The sequence below is a fragment of the Aotus nancymaae genome, unplaced genomic scaffold (assembly GCF_030222135.1).
Source record: "Aotus nancymaae isolate 86718 unplaced genomic scaffold, 86718_ANA_hifiasm-v0.15.2.pri h1tg000019l, whole genome shotgun sequence".
Taxonomy (NCBI): Eukaryota; Metazoa; Chordata; class Mammalia; order Primates; family Aotidae; genus Aotus; species Aotus nancymaae.
In genome coordinates this window covers 44375224-44391526 of record NW_026988431.1, presented here as the reverse complement: position 1 = coordinate 44391526, position 16303 = coordinate 44375224, and the positions used below count along the sequence as shown (strand labels likewise).

The window sequence follows — 16303 nt, the reverse complement described above, 5'->3', positions numbered from 1 at the left end:
GCAGTGTTGGTCAGATGGACAGACACGTGAGAAATCTGTCCAAATGGCACCATATGAATTTGAGCTCTTGGTATACATGGATAAGTGGGAAAAAGAGGAGAAAGACATGCAGGACTGATCCTACCATTTGTGAAGTCTTGGGCAAGAGTATCAATGAAAACTCACTTCTCTTTCCCTGCCTGGCTCCACTGGACATGCTAAAGAGCCTCAGGCATGTGTATGTGGACACTGCACCATGGATCCAAGCTCTGACCATTGTCTCTTGAAACAGCTATTCCTCACCCATCCTCTGACCCTGGGAGGACTAACCCAGGAGAAATGACCCATAGGTCTTGAAAATGGGCTTAGGGCTATTTACAAAGTTAATTCCAGGGTCCCGAAAACGTGAGTCAGGCACGCGAGGCAGGCATATTCCATTGACTTCAAGGATTCCTCATGCTGTGGAAAGGGACCTCTCCAGAAGAGAGACAGAGCAGAACCCTCTAAATGTGGGGCCCAAAGCAGGAGCCCCTCTCGCTGGATTCAAAGGGTCATATTGGAAGTGCGTAGGCTGAGTCCTCTTCTCACATCACTCATATCCCTTACACACTTCCATTCATAGCCTCAGCAGCCACGCCACAAAGAGAAACTCTTCATGTGTGCCTTTCGGTTCATAAATCATAAATAATTACCCTTGATCCCATGTCTTTTTTAGAGCCATGGACAGAGAGAAGCAAAAATATCCCAAGTTCACACTGAGTTGCCTCCTTTCATATCTCTTAGCAGTCACTGAAAGGTTATGAGACTCAGGCTGGGTTTCTAACCTCTGGCCCTGAAATGACAAAGTTGATCTCGCGGTCAACCCTAGAATCCAGAGCAAAATCACACTGTCGTCTCTACTCTTAGACGGCACACTTTGTTTTGGGGGCTCGTGTGCTTGAAACATGAGCTACGGCAAAAGGCTTTGAGTCTTATGTCACCCCAAGTAACTTTTACTTTAGGAATTTGAAATACAGCCTCGCTGTGATACTGTCTCCTTAACAAAGTAGTACCTTTAAAATATTTAACGACTTGAAAAGGAAACTGAGCTTGAATTTTCCTTTCAGGCGCTCAGGAAATACTGTTTCACTTCTGTCTGAAATTCACCATCTCCGCAGACAAAGAAGGCTCTTATGGTAAAAGCAATGGCATTTTCTCCACAATTTTCGAATAAAAGATAAAGAGAAAACAGCACTGCAGCCTTTTTGTTAGGATCTAACAATAAAGCAATAATACGGTTTTGCCAGGGGAGAGCTCTGGTTTTAAGCTCAGAATACAAAAATAGGCTGACAAAATTGTACAAAGGAATATTCTCAGCTACCACTCTGAGGCTGGTAGAAAGTGAAGTTTCAAGAAAATTATATTATTTGATTATCTGATGATGATTAAGCTGACGGGCCAGTCCTATGTGAAATTCTAAAGTAAAAGAAATGTGATGTCACCTTTTCTGCTCACCTCTCCCCTCCTTCCTTGCCCGCAATCTCTACCTCTACCCTAAACCTAGCCTGAACATCAGGAAAGGAATGGGTGCTGTCACTTGCACCGTAGCTCCTCCTGCCTGCAATGCTCTCCCCACACTGTCCAGCCTCCCTCTGCTCAGCTAACTTTTCCTACAGCTCCTTCTGGCTACTTCTAAGGAACCTTCCATAATGCTCCCCACCCTCTCAGTAACAGCCCCTCTACTCCCCCTAGATTACCGGCACTGTAATTGGTTAGCAATTGATTTTATGTCCTCTGCCCAATTATACACTGTGAGAGCAGAAACCATGTGTATTTTCTTTAATGTTTAAATCTCCACAACTATCCCCATGATTGCCACATAAGTCTAATTGAATAAATGAATGAATGAGTGAATTAATAAATAGAAACTCAAGCCATTATGTTGCCACTCCTAGGATATTTGGATTAACTTTAATTGAAGAGCAAAAAGCATTTACCTGTCCTAAAGGAGATATAAACTTAGTGGGAGACTATTTGGAGAAAAAAAAAAAAGACACTGTAATATGTTCTTTTGTGTTGCCTACCCTGATGTTTTCAGGTGTTCCTGATATGGGGTGGGATGAGAATTTGAAATAAAATTGCCTAATTTGACATCATAATCGGAGGAATCAGGATTTGAAACCAAACTGGTTTGACCTAAATCAAATTATATCATATATATATATATATATAAAATATAATAAATTATAAGGACTTGCAAGAAAAAAGGAATCCATAAACACCATAGGAATAGCTACCGATCAGTAGCATTTATATGTGTCGATTGCAATGCCAAATGCAAATCATGCTTCACCTATATTAACCACCTTTTATAGATGAAGAAATTGAGATCTGAAGATTAAAATTGCCTAATTTTACATAGTAAGTAAAGGAATCAGGGTTTGAACCCAAATTGGTTTCACCTAAGGCAGAAAACCATCCCAGCAAGTCTCCTATTAACTGGAACCCTATTGTGGTGGCTTGGGGTGTAACAGTAGCTATGGAAGCGCTGTGGAGTCCTGGCCATCCAGTGTGCTCCTGATTTGGTCCCTCCTATCACCTGCTTCTGCTCCCTGTGCCATCCACCCATCCAGAGGTCTCCCTTTGTCCATCTTCAGGGGAGATACCAGAGTTTCCAGCTTCCAGTCAGTATGGAGTGCCCCTGCCCTACAGCAATGTCATCCAAATCACAGCTGCATCTGTTAAGATGAGATTAGGCTACCAATGAGTGATAGATGAGGGGGAAAAATAACAATAGCGTACTAAACAAAACAAATGTTTATTTCTCTCCCACGTAAAAATCTAGAGGTTGAAGTCCAGGGCTGGTTCAGTGGCTCCAGGGATCTGGGATTTAGACTCCTTCTTGTTTTTCCACAGCATACAGCTTCCATTTCTGGGGCCACATTGGTCCAAAATATATGCTGGAGCTCCAGCCATTGCATCCATATTTCAGCCACAGGAAGGAGGAAGTGGGAAAGAAAGGACAGGCCCCTAGTACCTGTATAGCTCAAGAAGACTTTTCCACCCATACATCCCAACCACTCTCAGCTGAACAATGTCATCTTTATTCAAGACAGTCACATGGGTAGCTAAAAATCTGAATTCTGTTATAAACAAAGAGAACAGAGATATGTGCCACCTCAACACCTCATCCATAGCTGCCTTTGCTCAGGTTTTTCTTTGTGCAGCTGTGCCCAAGTGAAAGCCTAAGGAGCCGTGGTAACCCTTCTGAAGGGAGGCCTGGGGCCTTTCACAAGAGGCCGCATGACTGGCATTTATCCTTCATGGCCTGTGAAGTACAGAGAAATATTTTCTCTTGAAGCTACATCATAGCAGTGGCTGCTTTGTAGCCTGATTCCACCATTATGCCTTTAAAGTGCCAGCAATTCAGCCTTCACATCATGCAAAGAGGAATATCTCCCAGTCTTTGTAAGATCAGCTTGATTCTAACCACCTCCTTTCCCCTACTGCACTTCTGAGCACACACACAAATCTTCACTCAGAGCAGAGCCATAACCCAGGCACTATCACCTATAGATCGAAAAATCAGGCTCATAATTACAAATATGCACGTATTTTTTTGTGTAAGAATGTAAGTGGAGATGATGGTAAGAGATTTCCTTGGTTTACACATTGACCCTCTTCCCTGTATCTTACAATCAGGAAATAGTTGTCACAACACGTTGTTTCTTCTGTTGCAGGCTCCTGCGGCTGTCTTGTCATGATACTGTTTGCCTCTGAAGTGAAAATCCACCATCTCTCAGAAAAAATTGCAAATTATAAAGAAGAGACTTATGTCTACAAAACGCAAAGTGAAAAATATGCCATCTCATTCTGGGTCATTTTCATTTGCTTTTTTGTTCATTTTCTGAATGGGCTCCTAATACGACTTGCTGGCTTTCAATTCCCTTTTGCAAAATCTAAAGACTCAGAAACAACTAATGTAGCTGCAGATCTAATGTACTGAAAGGCAGACCTCTCTATAATTTTACAAGTAAGGGAGTAGACTTGGTCACTTTTAGACATAGTTAATTTTGTACATATTATGTAAAATTTAGTCTGCATACATTAAAGCATCAGGACCCTCTGTTACAATGTTTACAAACTATGTACTAAGGATACAGGCTGGAAAGTAAGGGAAGCAGAAGGAAGGGTTTGAAAAGTTGTTTCACCGGGTGGGAAACTGCTTGACACAGGTAGTCAAAGGCAGTTGACTAGAATCGACAGATTGTTACTCCATATATATGTATGCGTATATATGTCAAAGTGCAAGATGCCTTTCCATCAAAAAGGAATCAAAAGGCACACAGAATGTATTTTAATAAAAGCAAATACTGTTTCTGATATATCCACACATTTGTTGCCACAGATTTCAGAAAACTGAGCTGGAATCGCTTTCCTATAATGGCAGTGTATTAAATGAACATCTATAAAATATATCAACACACTTTTTTTTTTAAAGTTTGTTTGAAGCATAGCCTTAGGCCAGGTGTGGTGACTCACACCTGTAAGCCCAGCACTTTGGGAGACCAAGGTGGGAAGATCATTTGAGTTCAGGAGTTTGAGACCAGCCTGGGCAATATAGTGAGACTTTGTCTCTAGAAACATTTAAAAATAAAATAAATATAAAATATAGGTTTTAAAAAAGCATAGTCTTATTAACCATGTCTGTTGGTCAAAATTTACAAACTCTGAAAGAAAGAAAGCAGAAAGAACCAAGCTAAGGGTATTTTTCCTCCTGTGCCCGAGTCCCAGTTACATTCATGACAGTACTTTCAATGAACATAATTGTTGGGACCACTGAGGAATCATGAAAAATGATCTCTACTAGTGCACTTGATGAAAATGACTCACTGGGGGCTGTTTTTGTTTTTTTTTTTCTAGCTATAGTGTCTCGAGTACTAATATGCAATTGTGAAAATTATATTAAATCTGGGATTACGATGGTATCACTGTGTCATCTTGATCTTGGTCTGGCTGTCACAAAGCATGACCCAGGTCGATTTTTTCTTCTCTGAATTACCCATCAGATTGATCTACAGCTGACTAAAGGCCACAGCTGAGCCTGGAACTGGTTCCTTCACACTCAACCTGCCATCCTCCGGAAAGCACCAAGGAAAAAGCAGAGAATGACAGCAAACAGACCACCAGGCCTCTGGCCACAGGTGCTGGGTACTAAGCAACCCGCATATAATGAGCTTGAAAGTGCTCCTTAAAACACCTTTTCCCTTTTGGAACTATTTACAAGGAAGAAGCAACTGTATACCTGAGAAATAACTTGCTCTGGGGTCAATTTGCTGTTCACTAGCAGACATCAGAACACACCCTGAGTTTCCAGATGCTGGTTTTTCCCCTTAACTCAGGAAATACACCTGGAGAATTTCTAGAAGACTACAATTCAGTCTAGCCACAAAGGGGATTTTTTTGGGTAACAGGCTAGAGCCCAGTTCTGTAAGTCTTCAGCCGAAATGGTCTAGTACAGAAGCACTGGAAATGGAAAGTGGGATGAGAGGACAAGGACTATGTCCCTCGTGGGCAGCTGGCTGGAGGTCCCCAAGGCCAGGTATCCGCCGCACACTCATGTGATCCCTCTCTGTCTTCTTGGAGTTTTGAAAAACTCCTTCAAATGCCAGGCTTTTCTCTTTAGAAAACAAGTCTCCAATTGTTCTCTGTTATGTACAAAGAGAAAGAAAACCTGCAGCGGCTGCTGCAAAAACTAATGAGGACCTAAGAGGCAAACCCATCATGCTCCCTGGATGGGAAGGAGACGCAGGGCTGTGACAGACACTCAAAAGGTCCCTGCAAAGCACACCACACACAAAATAAAGCAGGAAACAACCTGGGCACCAGCAGTGCACCAGAGTCTCCCTCTCTTCTTGCAGATGAAACGCATAGTCCCCAGGGCCTATGGGGAGTCCTTAGGAGAGGGTTCTGGCTAGGACACTTGATGGTGGCTCCTGCTTGGTGGGAATCAAAGGCCCTGGGAATGACATTCGTTTTGCTGGGACTAGCCCTCCCTCTCTAGGTGGCAGCCAGGCTTCTCACAAGGTCATGGGGCCCCCTGCTGGCCCTGGGGAGGCGAACCTGTTTCATTGTCTCAGATACCCTCATATCTGAGAACATCAGTGCTGATGATCTGCCAGAAAGAACGGCAAGAACAATGTATGAACTCCACCCGGGGTCCGTCCAGGTGGACCCAGCCAAGGCAAGACATGTTAACCAGAATAGGAGCAGGCCTCAGAATAAAGCGAAAACAGGTGCAGATGGTGCATTAGAATGAAGAGGAGGGGCACTCCTATCTGGGTGCCTTACAATTTCCAACAGTCTTTTGCTCTTGTTGTCCCATCTGGTCCTCCAGGGAAGCTGCTTCATGTCACACTACAGGTATTCAGGGCCCTCAATGTGACCAGAGTCTCATACATTTATACAATCAAGGCAAGGGACAGTGGTATTCTTCTCCTCTCCCTCTGCCCCTTTACTGGGTAAAAGGCCAGGAGAGGGAGACCACCGCCCCTTCTTAACCCTGGTGGAGACAGAGGGTGCACACCGGCAGTGGTAGGCTGCACCAGCTCCAAGGTAAGCATGGCTTGCCGCTAGAATGGATATTTGTCCCAACCATTTACCTAGAGAAATCTGAATGGGAACCAAGGGGTAGACTCCAGAGGGTGGAAAGTGGGGCAGGGGTTGGGGGAGGATTAACCTCCCTCTCAGTTTTTCTCACCCTCTCTCCTTCCAATAAGATCTAGTGTAGTTAAAACAGTGCAGCTGTTATAATAGAAATGCTGCTTTGAGACCAGTCCCAAGCCCGGCCCTGTTGCTCTAACTGCCTTGCTGCCCCTGGTCCCTTCTACTTAGATATCCTGGGGCCTGTGCTAGCTCAGTGCTTGATGTCTGCTCAAGTGATGTGCCCATTCTCAAGCCCCTTCAGTGTGGCCGTTCGTCCCGGCTCAGGGTTGATGGCTGATGGGAAGCGGCAAAAGAGCTTTCTTGGAGAATGGGGTCTTGTTAGCTAGGCTAGGCTAAATTAGGCTAAGCTACAGCAACAATCACCAAAATCAGCAGCTTTACAGAGAAAGTTTATTTACCACTCTTGTACTCTAGTGCAGGGCAGGAAGCCCACCCCTGTTATGTAGCCTTCCATCTGGATCTCACATATTCCAAGGCTGCATGCAGCACCAGAAGAAGAGAGAGCTGGAGGTTTGCCTGGGACGTTTTTCAGGGCCAGGCCTGTAAGTGGCACAGGTTACTTCAACAACATCTCATTGGTATATCTACGCTCACCTGGCCCCAACTCCAAAGGAGGCTGGGAAATGTAGTTTTAGCTGTTTAACTGCACAACAAAGAAGAGGAAACTGGTGAAGAGCACACAGAATGTCCATGGGGGAAAGGGTGACTGCAGAAGAGCAGGGCAAAGGGAGCAGCTATATGGCAGCAAATGAAAGTCTATAGAGCTGATTCTCCTGGGGCCTCCGGCCTGGGATGTGCGCAGACACTGGCCTTCCTTATATTAAGGCACACTATTCACTACACTTGGCTAAATAGAAAGATGGCAAATTTAAGTGCAAATCAGTCAGCCGTGGCATCCTGGAATCCACACCTCTGGGTTAGCTATGCTACACTTTTGTGCACAGGCAAAGTTCCTGATAAATTGGAACCTGAGGAGAGTGCAACAACAGGGTGGCAGATGGTGTGCCCTGAAATTGCACGTTTCTGGTAGGGCACTGGCTGGAATCACTTGAGGGGCCCAAGCCTCCTCCTCCATGCACCCTCTTACAAACCATACCAGAGGAGAGAGAACAGGACTGGCAGGAACTCCCAAGTCTCAATTCTCCACAATCGGGTTTGTGGCCGACAGAGGGAATGGTGGACGTTTGCTAAGTGAGGGGCACATCTACTTGTAACTCATTCTGTCCACTACTTTCAGAGCAGGTCAGAATCCCTCAGACCAAGATTCAAGCAAAGAAACAATCTCTTAAGACACTTGCCTTTTGACAGCACCGTAGCTGTCCTCCACCTCACCTCTACCCTGGGATCTCTACAACCATTGCCTGATACTGCCCATTAGGACTGGCAGGGGAGGCTCTGGAGATTCCTGACGTGGGTCTTTGGACTTTCCAAATAGCCTAGTAAATCCCAGCTCTGGGCTGTGACACCCGTGGGTGTGTCTGGTTGCCTAAGTGGGAATTTATCAGTAAGTCTGTAAATCAAAATATAATTTATCGCTCATGCATGGCTAAAAAAAAAAAATGTATAATTTAATTTGGCTTACATCAGTATTTATAGGAGCAAGAGGGCTTTTCCTGAGGGGGGATTCCCCAAAACTGTCCATCATGATTGGTTAGGAAAAAAAAAGAAAGAAAGAAAAATGTGATTCTGTATCCTATACATTAATATAATAGAGGAGTCTTCACACACAGTTTCTTGCCTTATAATGATGGACCAAATTGTCTTCCCAATTTCTTTCTTTTTTTTTTGAGATGGAGTCTCACTCTGTAGCCCAGGCTAGAGTGCACTGACATGATCTCAGCTCACTGCAGCCCCTCCTGGTTCCCAGTTCAAGCAATTCTCCTGTCTCAGCCTCCCGAATAGCTGGGATTACAGGCACGCACTACTATGCCCAGCTAATCTTTGTATATTTAGTAGAGACAGGGTTTCACTATGTTAGCCAGGCTGGTCTTGAACTCCTGACCTCACGATCCACCTGCCTTGGTCCCCCAAAGTGCTGGAATTACGGGAATAAGCCACAGCACCCAGCCTGTCTTCCCAATTTCTAACTCATTTTATTGCTTTCTAAAATCAAAGAAAGACATTTTCCATAGCATTTAATTTTTTTATGTGCATCTCGTTCTTCAATACATCAGTTTAGTGGGACTTCCTTAAATTCAAACAAAAACACTTTAGATAGCTTCTAGTGATTAGACAAAGTGGTTTTATTACTATTTCTAGGGGTCTCTTCTATTCTAACATGGGTTTTCATCCTTTCCCTGGTCTTCCCTCACCCACATTATAGCAGACCTATAGCCAAACCCACACATATATAAGGAATAGGGCAAACCAACTGGCCTGAGCTGAGATTATTCTGATCAAATTTGCAAACTGACATTTCTCTGTAAGACACTGACATCAAGCCACCTTATCCCTCTCACCTTACCCCCAGCTATTCTGTGACTCACAATACATTCTTTCGCTCAGGAGACATGTGCAATGTCTTTGCCACACAAATCTAGAGAGACTCACTTATACCATGGCATACTCGTCCCTCATTTTCTGGAGACTCAATATCAATTCACGAAGATTCAATTGCTGAACTCAAAGTGACACCTCCCTCTTCCAGCCTCATGAGTGTCGTTTTGCTCATGACATAGTCCTGTAGCACAGCCACAGGGCGTCCTGATTCTGAAGGATTCTTAGAAACATTTCCTTCTGGTCTCAGTATCAGGATTAGCTGTTCTTCTGCCAAAGAAGGTTTTGTTTTTGTTGTTAAGTGTTTGTCTTCATGGGTCGTATCATCACTCACTATGGATTAGTCACTGCAAAGCCTCAGGTGACACATCTGTGGCTCACCTGTGGCAGTATCTAGAATTTCATGGGTGCATTTTGTGTACTGGGAACTAGCTTTATTCCTGGCTCAGTTGGGTTCTGATGCTTCTTATTCCATTTTTTTCTTACTCATCTATCTTTTTAACTCCTAATTTATTGGCATCACTACACCTTTGTAAGTTGCTTTAAGATTTTTAGAACAAGGTGGGATACAAATTTTACAAATCCAAATCTCATCATACAGTACTAAAGCTACATGAGAAGAAGAAATGTAAATAAATTATGACCCAGTTGTTTTGTCCCCTGCTAAATCCTGGTCTGTAGAACAATGCCTAACATGTGCTGAGGACTTACAAACTGTTTCTTGAATGACCGTGGGCCAATTTCAATCCTCCTTTCTGTTCCAGAGACCTGACTGCTTCCAATCTCAGCTGAGGTTCCCATACTCAGTCAGCTTCCTGCCATTACCATTTTCCTTAGGTTCCATCTAACTCTAAATCTGATGAAGTTTTCACACTTTCCTTTGAAAGAGGCGATTATTTTGAGTCATAAGATCTATTGTCCTGCCATATCTTCCTGATCCTTTGCCAGGAACTGTCCATTGCACTCAAGAGAAGATGCTGATGCTTGTTCTAATGAATGAATCAAATGACTCATAAGATACTAATTAAGCTTCAACTGTGTGTCCTGCTTGAAAGAAAAGTACAGGCCATAGCCCCTGTTCTTAGAACTCAAATCAGTTTCCAAAAATCACAGAAATTATACTGTACGAAAGTACAGCTTGTTTTCTCAGTAAGTAAATTCAAGTTAAAGCAGCCTGATGAAGTGGAAAGGGCACTACGTTTAAGCCCACACGCTTCCTCTCACCAGGTCTGTGATTCTGGGGTGTTACCGAACAGTTCCTGAACTTTGTTTACCTATCAGAAACTAATTAAATGTCTCCAAACTGCCCTCATATATGCTCATAAATCACCACCACACTAGCCTTAATTTCCAATTTTTGATGGCTCTTCCAAGCCCCTCCAAGTAGAGAACCAAGGCATTGCTCCCCAGCCCTGCCCACTCCCCAAGTGCCTCTCCTTCCATTTTGGGAATTTCTAAATCCTCCTGGGTCCCCAGGAACAAGACTGTCATCCTAGTTTCCACACTAACACAGCTCACAGCTGACCTGCTCCTGAGGCTTCTGTGAGAAGACTGCTTGGCTGAGACAAAGGATTTGTCCACTGAGGGACGCTCTGCAACCCAGGGCTCTCGAATGCGCTGAGGCCTGCGGTAGAGTGTGGTTTGGGTAGAGAACAGCCCCTCGCACTGCTGTGGCACTCCCAGTCTTCATGCCCCTAACCACCCTGCTTCTGTCTGAGATGCTCTTCTGCTTGCTCTCCCTCTTGTCCCAGGTCCCTCTTTTCTCCTCTCCAGGTACCTAGCTACCACATTTCCTTCTGTGACCAAAAAGGAGAAGCCTCATGCCCATCAGCTCTCATTAATGTCTTATCAATGCATCCAGAAGGGTCCCCAGCCCACATTGTGGAGACTCGGGATTCAATCCACATCTGGATTATCCACTACATGAAAGAGGATCCACCCAAAAGATCTCTGCAGGGCCAATGATTCCAAGGAAACCTGTGCCTTCTTGGGCGCACTGAACCACCACACGGTGTAGCTCACTGTAGGAACATTCATTTCGGATGCACTGTGGTGAGCAGAGGGCACCAGGGCTCACCAGAACCAGGTGGGCATTTGCAACTCCGTTTTGTACATGGTCCCACCACTCGGACCAAAGAGACAAGAAGATGAGCAGTCAGTATGTCAAGCCTCACTATGCGCGACTCATCATTAAGCTTTCTGTCTCACTTTTTTTATCTTAGTATGCCTTCCCATTTTTTCTTTAAGCAGTAAAAGGTTTATATCATATTTTTAAAATGGCTTGAGAAATTGGAAGTTTCTCTGTAGGGCACCTTGAGGGCTTTCCAAATCTGCTCCCTGCTCAGAAGTTCAAAGCTATATCTGCAGTAGCTCATGAGTCGCAAATACTCCAGATTCTAAGTCAAATTAATCGCTGCTTTCAGCTGAAGTATCATCCTGATACCTAGGGAGGACTGTGTTGATTTAGCAAGCTGATAGAGCCGAGGAAGGCACAGGCAATGCTGATTTAAATCCATCCAACTGTGGAGAGATGCTTGGTGTTCTGATGAAGGCTAACTCTGGCAGCAGCACAGAGGATGCAAGCGCAGATCCCAGAAAGGGGGGCCTTCTGCGTGTCAGAGTTTATCCAGCAGATCACTGAAGGGAAATGACATACTCTGATTTGCGTTACAGAACAGCATGCTGGGGCCTGTCGAGGAGGGATAGGAACAGAACCTGGTCAACCAGTGAGAACATTTTACAGAAACTCACCCGAAAGATTATGAGAGTTGGACTCAGTAGATGGACGCAGAAATGTGCATCATGCAAATGTGTCGTCAAGATTTGGTAATGGATCAGATGTGAGGAGTGAGGAACAGACTCTTTACTGTGTTCAAAGTCAAGCTCTGTTCTGGATCGAGTCTATTCTGCAGTAGCTCAATATTAAGTTGGTGTAAAAGTAACTGGTTTTTGCCATTACATTTAATGCCAAAACCCGCAATTACTTTTGCAGCAACCTAATAAAATCTGTCTTGCTGTTTTAAATCAGTGTCCAATGGGAAAAAAATTCTATTATGCACAGACAAGCCACCCAAATGTTACAAGTGGATGAGGGGTGAGAATACTGAAGGCAGAACTAATGCCTCAGAAGTGGGGCCCAAAGTTCAGTGAGGCAATTGGAGATTTCACGCAAGAGTTCAAAACGCTTGGATGATGCCTCAGTGGGCTCGGAGCAATAGCCAGGTGAATGCGTAAGGAGCCAGGTCTTCTGCCTTCAAACCCAGTGCAGCTGTGCTTGCTTGTGCAGCACACAGTGTGATGTGGCTGTCTACATTCGCGAGGATGCCCCTCTGTGGACAAGCACACAAGCAAACCAGGTAGTCCCCTGCATCACGCCATGTTAAGCAGAGGTGCGGGGGGTTGAAAAGTCTTCACTTTCTTCAGAAAACCAACTTCCTCCTCTCTTTCCCAATGTATATAATTTCTTTTTCAGGGAAAAATGTATTTTAATATGTAATAGAATTAAGGCTACACAGTCACTCTAGAAGAGGTAGAGATCTACAAATTCACAACTTTTTACAGTGTCAATGATTGCTGTTGGAGTCTTTTTGAATGACTAATTTTGATCCGAGAAAGAGAATGGAAATGAGGAAGAAACCACAATTTACCTTTCACCTTGAGGGGGTGAAAAGGGCACAGATTTCTAAGACTAAAGCACCAAATATTAAATTTGGTCAATTTTGCCAATAATAAAATTGCTTAAGGCTCTTGTAAGAAAGAGAAATTACTCTTAACAAATTTAAGCAAAGAAGTGGAATGTATTGAAGGAATAAGGTATTTCTCAGAGTATGAGGACTTCTGACCTCTAGGAGTTGGGAATGAAGACTCTAGTACCTCAGGTACGTGGGTGGTCTCTCTACAGACCTCAGCCACTAGTAGGACTCTGTCATCATTATATGACCCTTGAGTCAAAAGGCCATTATTCTCAAAAGAAATAATCAAGCTCGTTAAGGATAAGATTCCATGCCTGAACCAATGAGCTATGGCCAAGGCTGGGGTCCTGTGCAGATCCCTGGGGCTCCCTCTGTGAGAAAGACACTGGTCAGATTAGGGGAAAGTACACAGCACACTGGAGCACCCCCCCACCCTATTCTTCACCCCTTAAAACCCCAAGTCTCCAAGACTCTTTGAATCCTCACAATGATCACATAAGGTAGGCTAAGCAAGGATTCTGCTGTGATGCAATGATGCCTTCTTCAGGGGGAGGAAGATGAGGGCTACAAAAGTTAGTCAACTTACCCAAGGTTGCAGGTAGACTAAGTAAGACAGGCAGGACTTATCCACATCTCGTGGGCTGTAAAACCAAGTATGTGAATGTGGGTGTGGAGACACAAGTGACTGAACGAGTAGAAATACATGAGCAATATATGAGTGGGTGTCTACATCAGCAGCACTGGGACTGAATGAATGTGGTTACCTGGGCTCCTAAACCAAGCCGTTGACAAGAAGGCAGGGAGAAGAGGAGAGGCACCAGCATACAGATGGAAGAAAGGGAAAGGCAAGAAATAGGCTCAGATCAAGAGGAAGTTTCCTGGAGTCCGCAGGTCAACACAACCGTAAGGCATCCAAGGCACAGGCTATCCGTGGCTCCCCACCAGGTATCTTCCCTTTCCTATGCAGTAAGAATGTTCTTAGTAGAATGGATGGCTGTCCAACCGAAAGCTACATTTCCAACCTCCCTTGCAACTAGCGGCCACATGATCCTGGCCTAAGGGATGTGAGCAAAAGTGACATGTACGACTTTCGTGTCATGACCTTATAGAGCATGTCCTTTCTCTCTTTCTCCTTCCTATACTCTGAAATGCAGAGTTAATGGCAGGAAACAAAGCAGCCATATTGGACCATGAGACGCAAGACAAGTATGAGATGGCAGAGGCACAGAATGTAAGGAGCCTGGAAGCCTCGTAATTGAGAAACCATCACACCAATCCCGTCCACCCAGACTTACTTTCGAGTCTAAGAAATAATTTCATAGCAGTCATAGTAAAGAAATAATAAAATGCCATATATCATTCATGGTGTCATAGTAAACTTCCCATAATTGCTAAATGCTTTCACGATTAATATACCAGCTAGAAATACAAAATAAAAAGTAGGTATAATTGGCCAGGTGTGGTGGCTCACGCCTGTAATCCCAGCACTTTGGGAGGTCAAGGCAGGTGGATCACGAGATCAAGAGATTGAGACCATCCTGGCCAACATGGTGAAACCCGTCTCTACTAAAAATACAAAAATTAGCCAGGCATGGTGGCACACACCTGTAGTCCTAGCTACTCAGGAGGCCGAGGCAGGAGCATCGCTTGAACCCAGGAGGCAGAGGTTGCAGTGAGCCAAGATTGCACCATTGCGCTCCAGCCTGGGCAACAAAGTGAGACTCTGTTTTAAAAAAAAAAAAGTAAGTATAATTTATTAGGGAATAGTATTTTATCTGCTCTTTATTTATATATGTAAAAATTAAAAGTTACTATATATCAATAATAAAATTATTAATAATGTATACTCCACCAATTCAAATTTTTAAATGCTTAAAACTTTTGACACAACCTTTCCTTTTCAGGAAATTTTTTCTCATAGGGAAACTTGTTCCCAGGTATTTTATAAACCCAGCTATGATGACTGTAATGATATATTTTTGGCACTTATGTGAGCTTTTTCATGAACAAAATTTCTTTAAAGTGTAAATTTTTAATCACTGGTTATGAACATTAACTATTTTAAACTTTTTGTTATGGAAAATTTCAAATATATACATGATTACTGAAAGTAGTATCATGAACTTCAGGTCCACCCATTATGCGTATTCAACTACCAATTCCTGGACAATTTTGTTTCAGCCATGTGGCCTCATTGACTTCCAACCCACCCCATCTGGAGTATCAGAGGCAAATCTCAGACATCACATCATTTCATCCATAAGTATTTTAGTATGTCTCTCAGGACTCTCTTTTGAAAACATGATCACAATACCATTATCACAGGTAAACATAAATAATTCCTTACTATCAAAATGCAGGGTTTAAGTTTCCCCAATTATCTCGTATTTTTTTTTTTACAGGATCCAAATAAATTCCATACATTGCAATAAATCGATATGTCTCTTTCAGTGTATAAGTTACCGGGACTTTTGTGGGAAAGAGGAACATGCTTCTAGCTTGTTTAAGTCACTGTTCCTTGGGATCTCTGTGTCACAACAGCAACATCCTAAGCCCACAACCACTGCAGTCCCCAGCTCTCAGGGCAAGCTCATGGTTCATCACCCTGGCTCCCAGGCCTGGGCTGACCCAGAGCAAGAACAGGAGGGCTGAAGTTCAGCATCCTCTCCTATCTGTGGCCAACACACTCCCCAGTCCTTTCCAAGATTCGGCAGCGGTACCAGATTCCCTCTAGAAGCAGCCCAGGCCCGGTTTGCCTGCAGCCTGGAATTTCTCAGGTTGAGAAGAAGCTACGTTGAGAATTAGTCAATTTTTAAAATAAAACTACAGGGACATAGGAGATGGTCTAACTCAGGGGTCGGCAAACTTTCTGTACAGGGCCAGATAGTAAATATTTCAGGCCTGGCAGGCCATACAGTCTCTCTCCCAGCATTTCAACTCTGCGGTTGAGTATGGAAGCAATCAGACCACATGTAAACAAGTGAGTGTGGCTGTGCTTTCACAAATCTTTGTTTATGGACACAAATTTGAATTTCATATTTTGTGAAATATATTACATAATTACATATTGCTACGCTATGAAATAGAATATTTTATGTTATTAATTCTTCTTTCGATTTTTTTCCAACTATTTAAAAATGTAAAATCTACTCTTAACTTGCAGGCTATACATAAATAGATAGTAGAACAGATTTGGCCTATGGGCCACAATTTGCCCTGATCTAACCCAATCTCCTCATCTGTGGCTGAGAATTAAACTGAGGACCAGAGAGGTGAATCAATTCATCCAAAGTCACACAGCAAATTGATGAGAAAGGTCAATATTAGAAACCAAGTCTTCATTCCTTAACATTTACAAAGGAACACCTTAATGCAAGAACAATATACTCATTAACCATTTGAAAGGCCACAGAGAGCCTGAGCTTACACCC

The 16303-nt window shown here is 43.5% G+C and overlaps 1 protein-coding gene across 2 annotated transcripts in view; it reads left to right on the top strand.

Moving 5' to 3' along the window:
- Window positions 1-5743, top strand: part of CLRN1 (clarin 1) — a 40312-nt gene extending 34569 nt beyond the window's left edge. Inside the window, exons 3-4 of one of the 2 annotated variants that reach the window (XM_012437157.2) lie at window positions 3699-3835; window positions 5040-5743. In XM_012437157.2, the coding sequence (XP_012292580.1) occupies window positions 3699-3835; window positions 5040-5060 (158 nt within the window). In that variant the 3' untranslated portion in view covers window positions 5061-5743. Of the gene's footprint in view, window positions 1-3698; window positions 4941-5039 lie in introns of those variants that run through there. The other variant, XM_012437156.2, reaches the window with a different exon arrangement.
- The last annotated feature ends 10560 nt before the right edge of the window (window positions 5744-16303 follow it).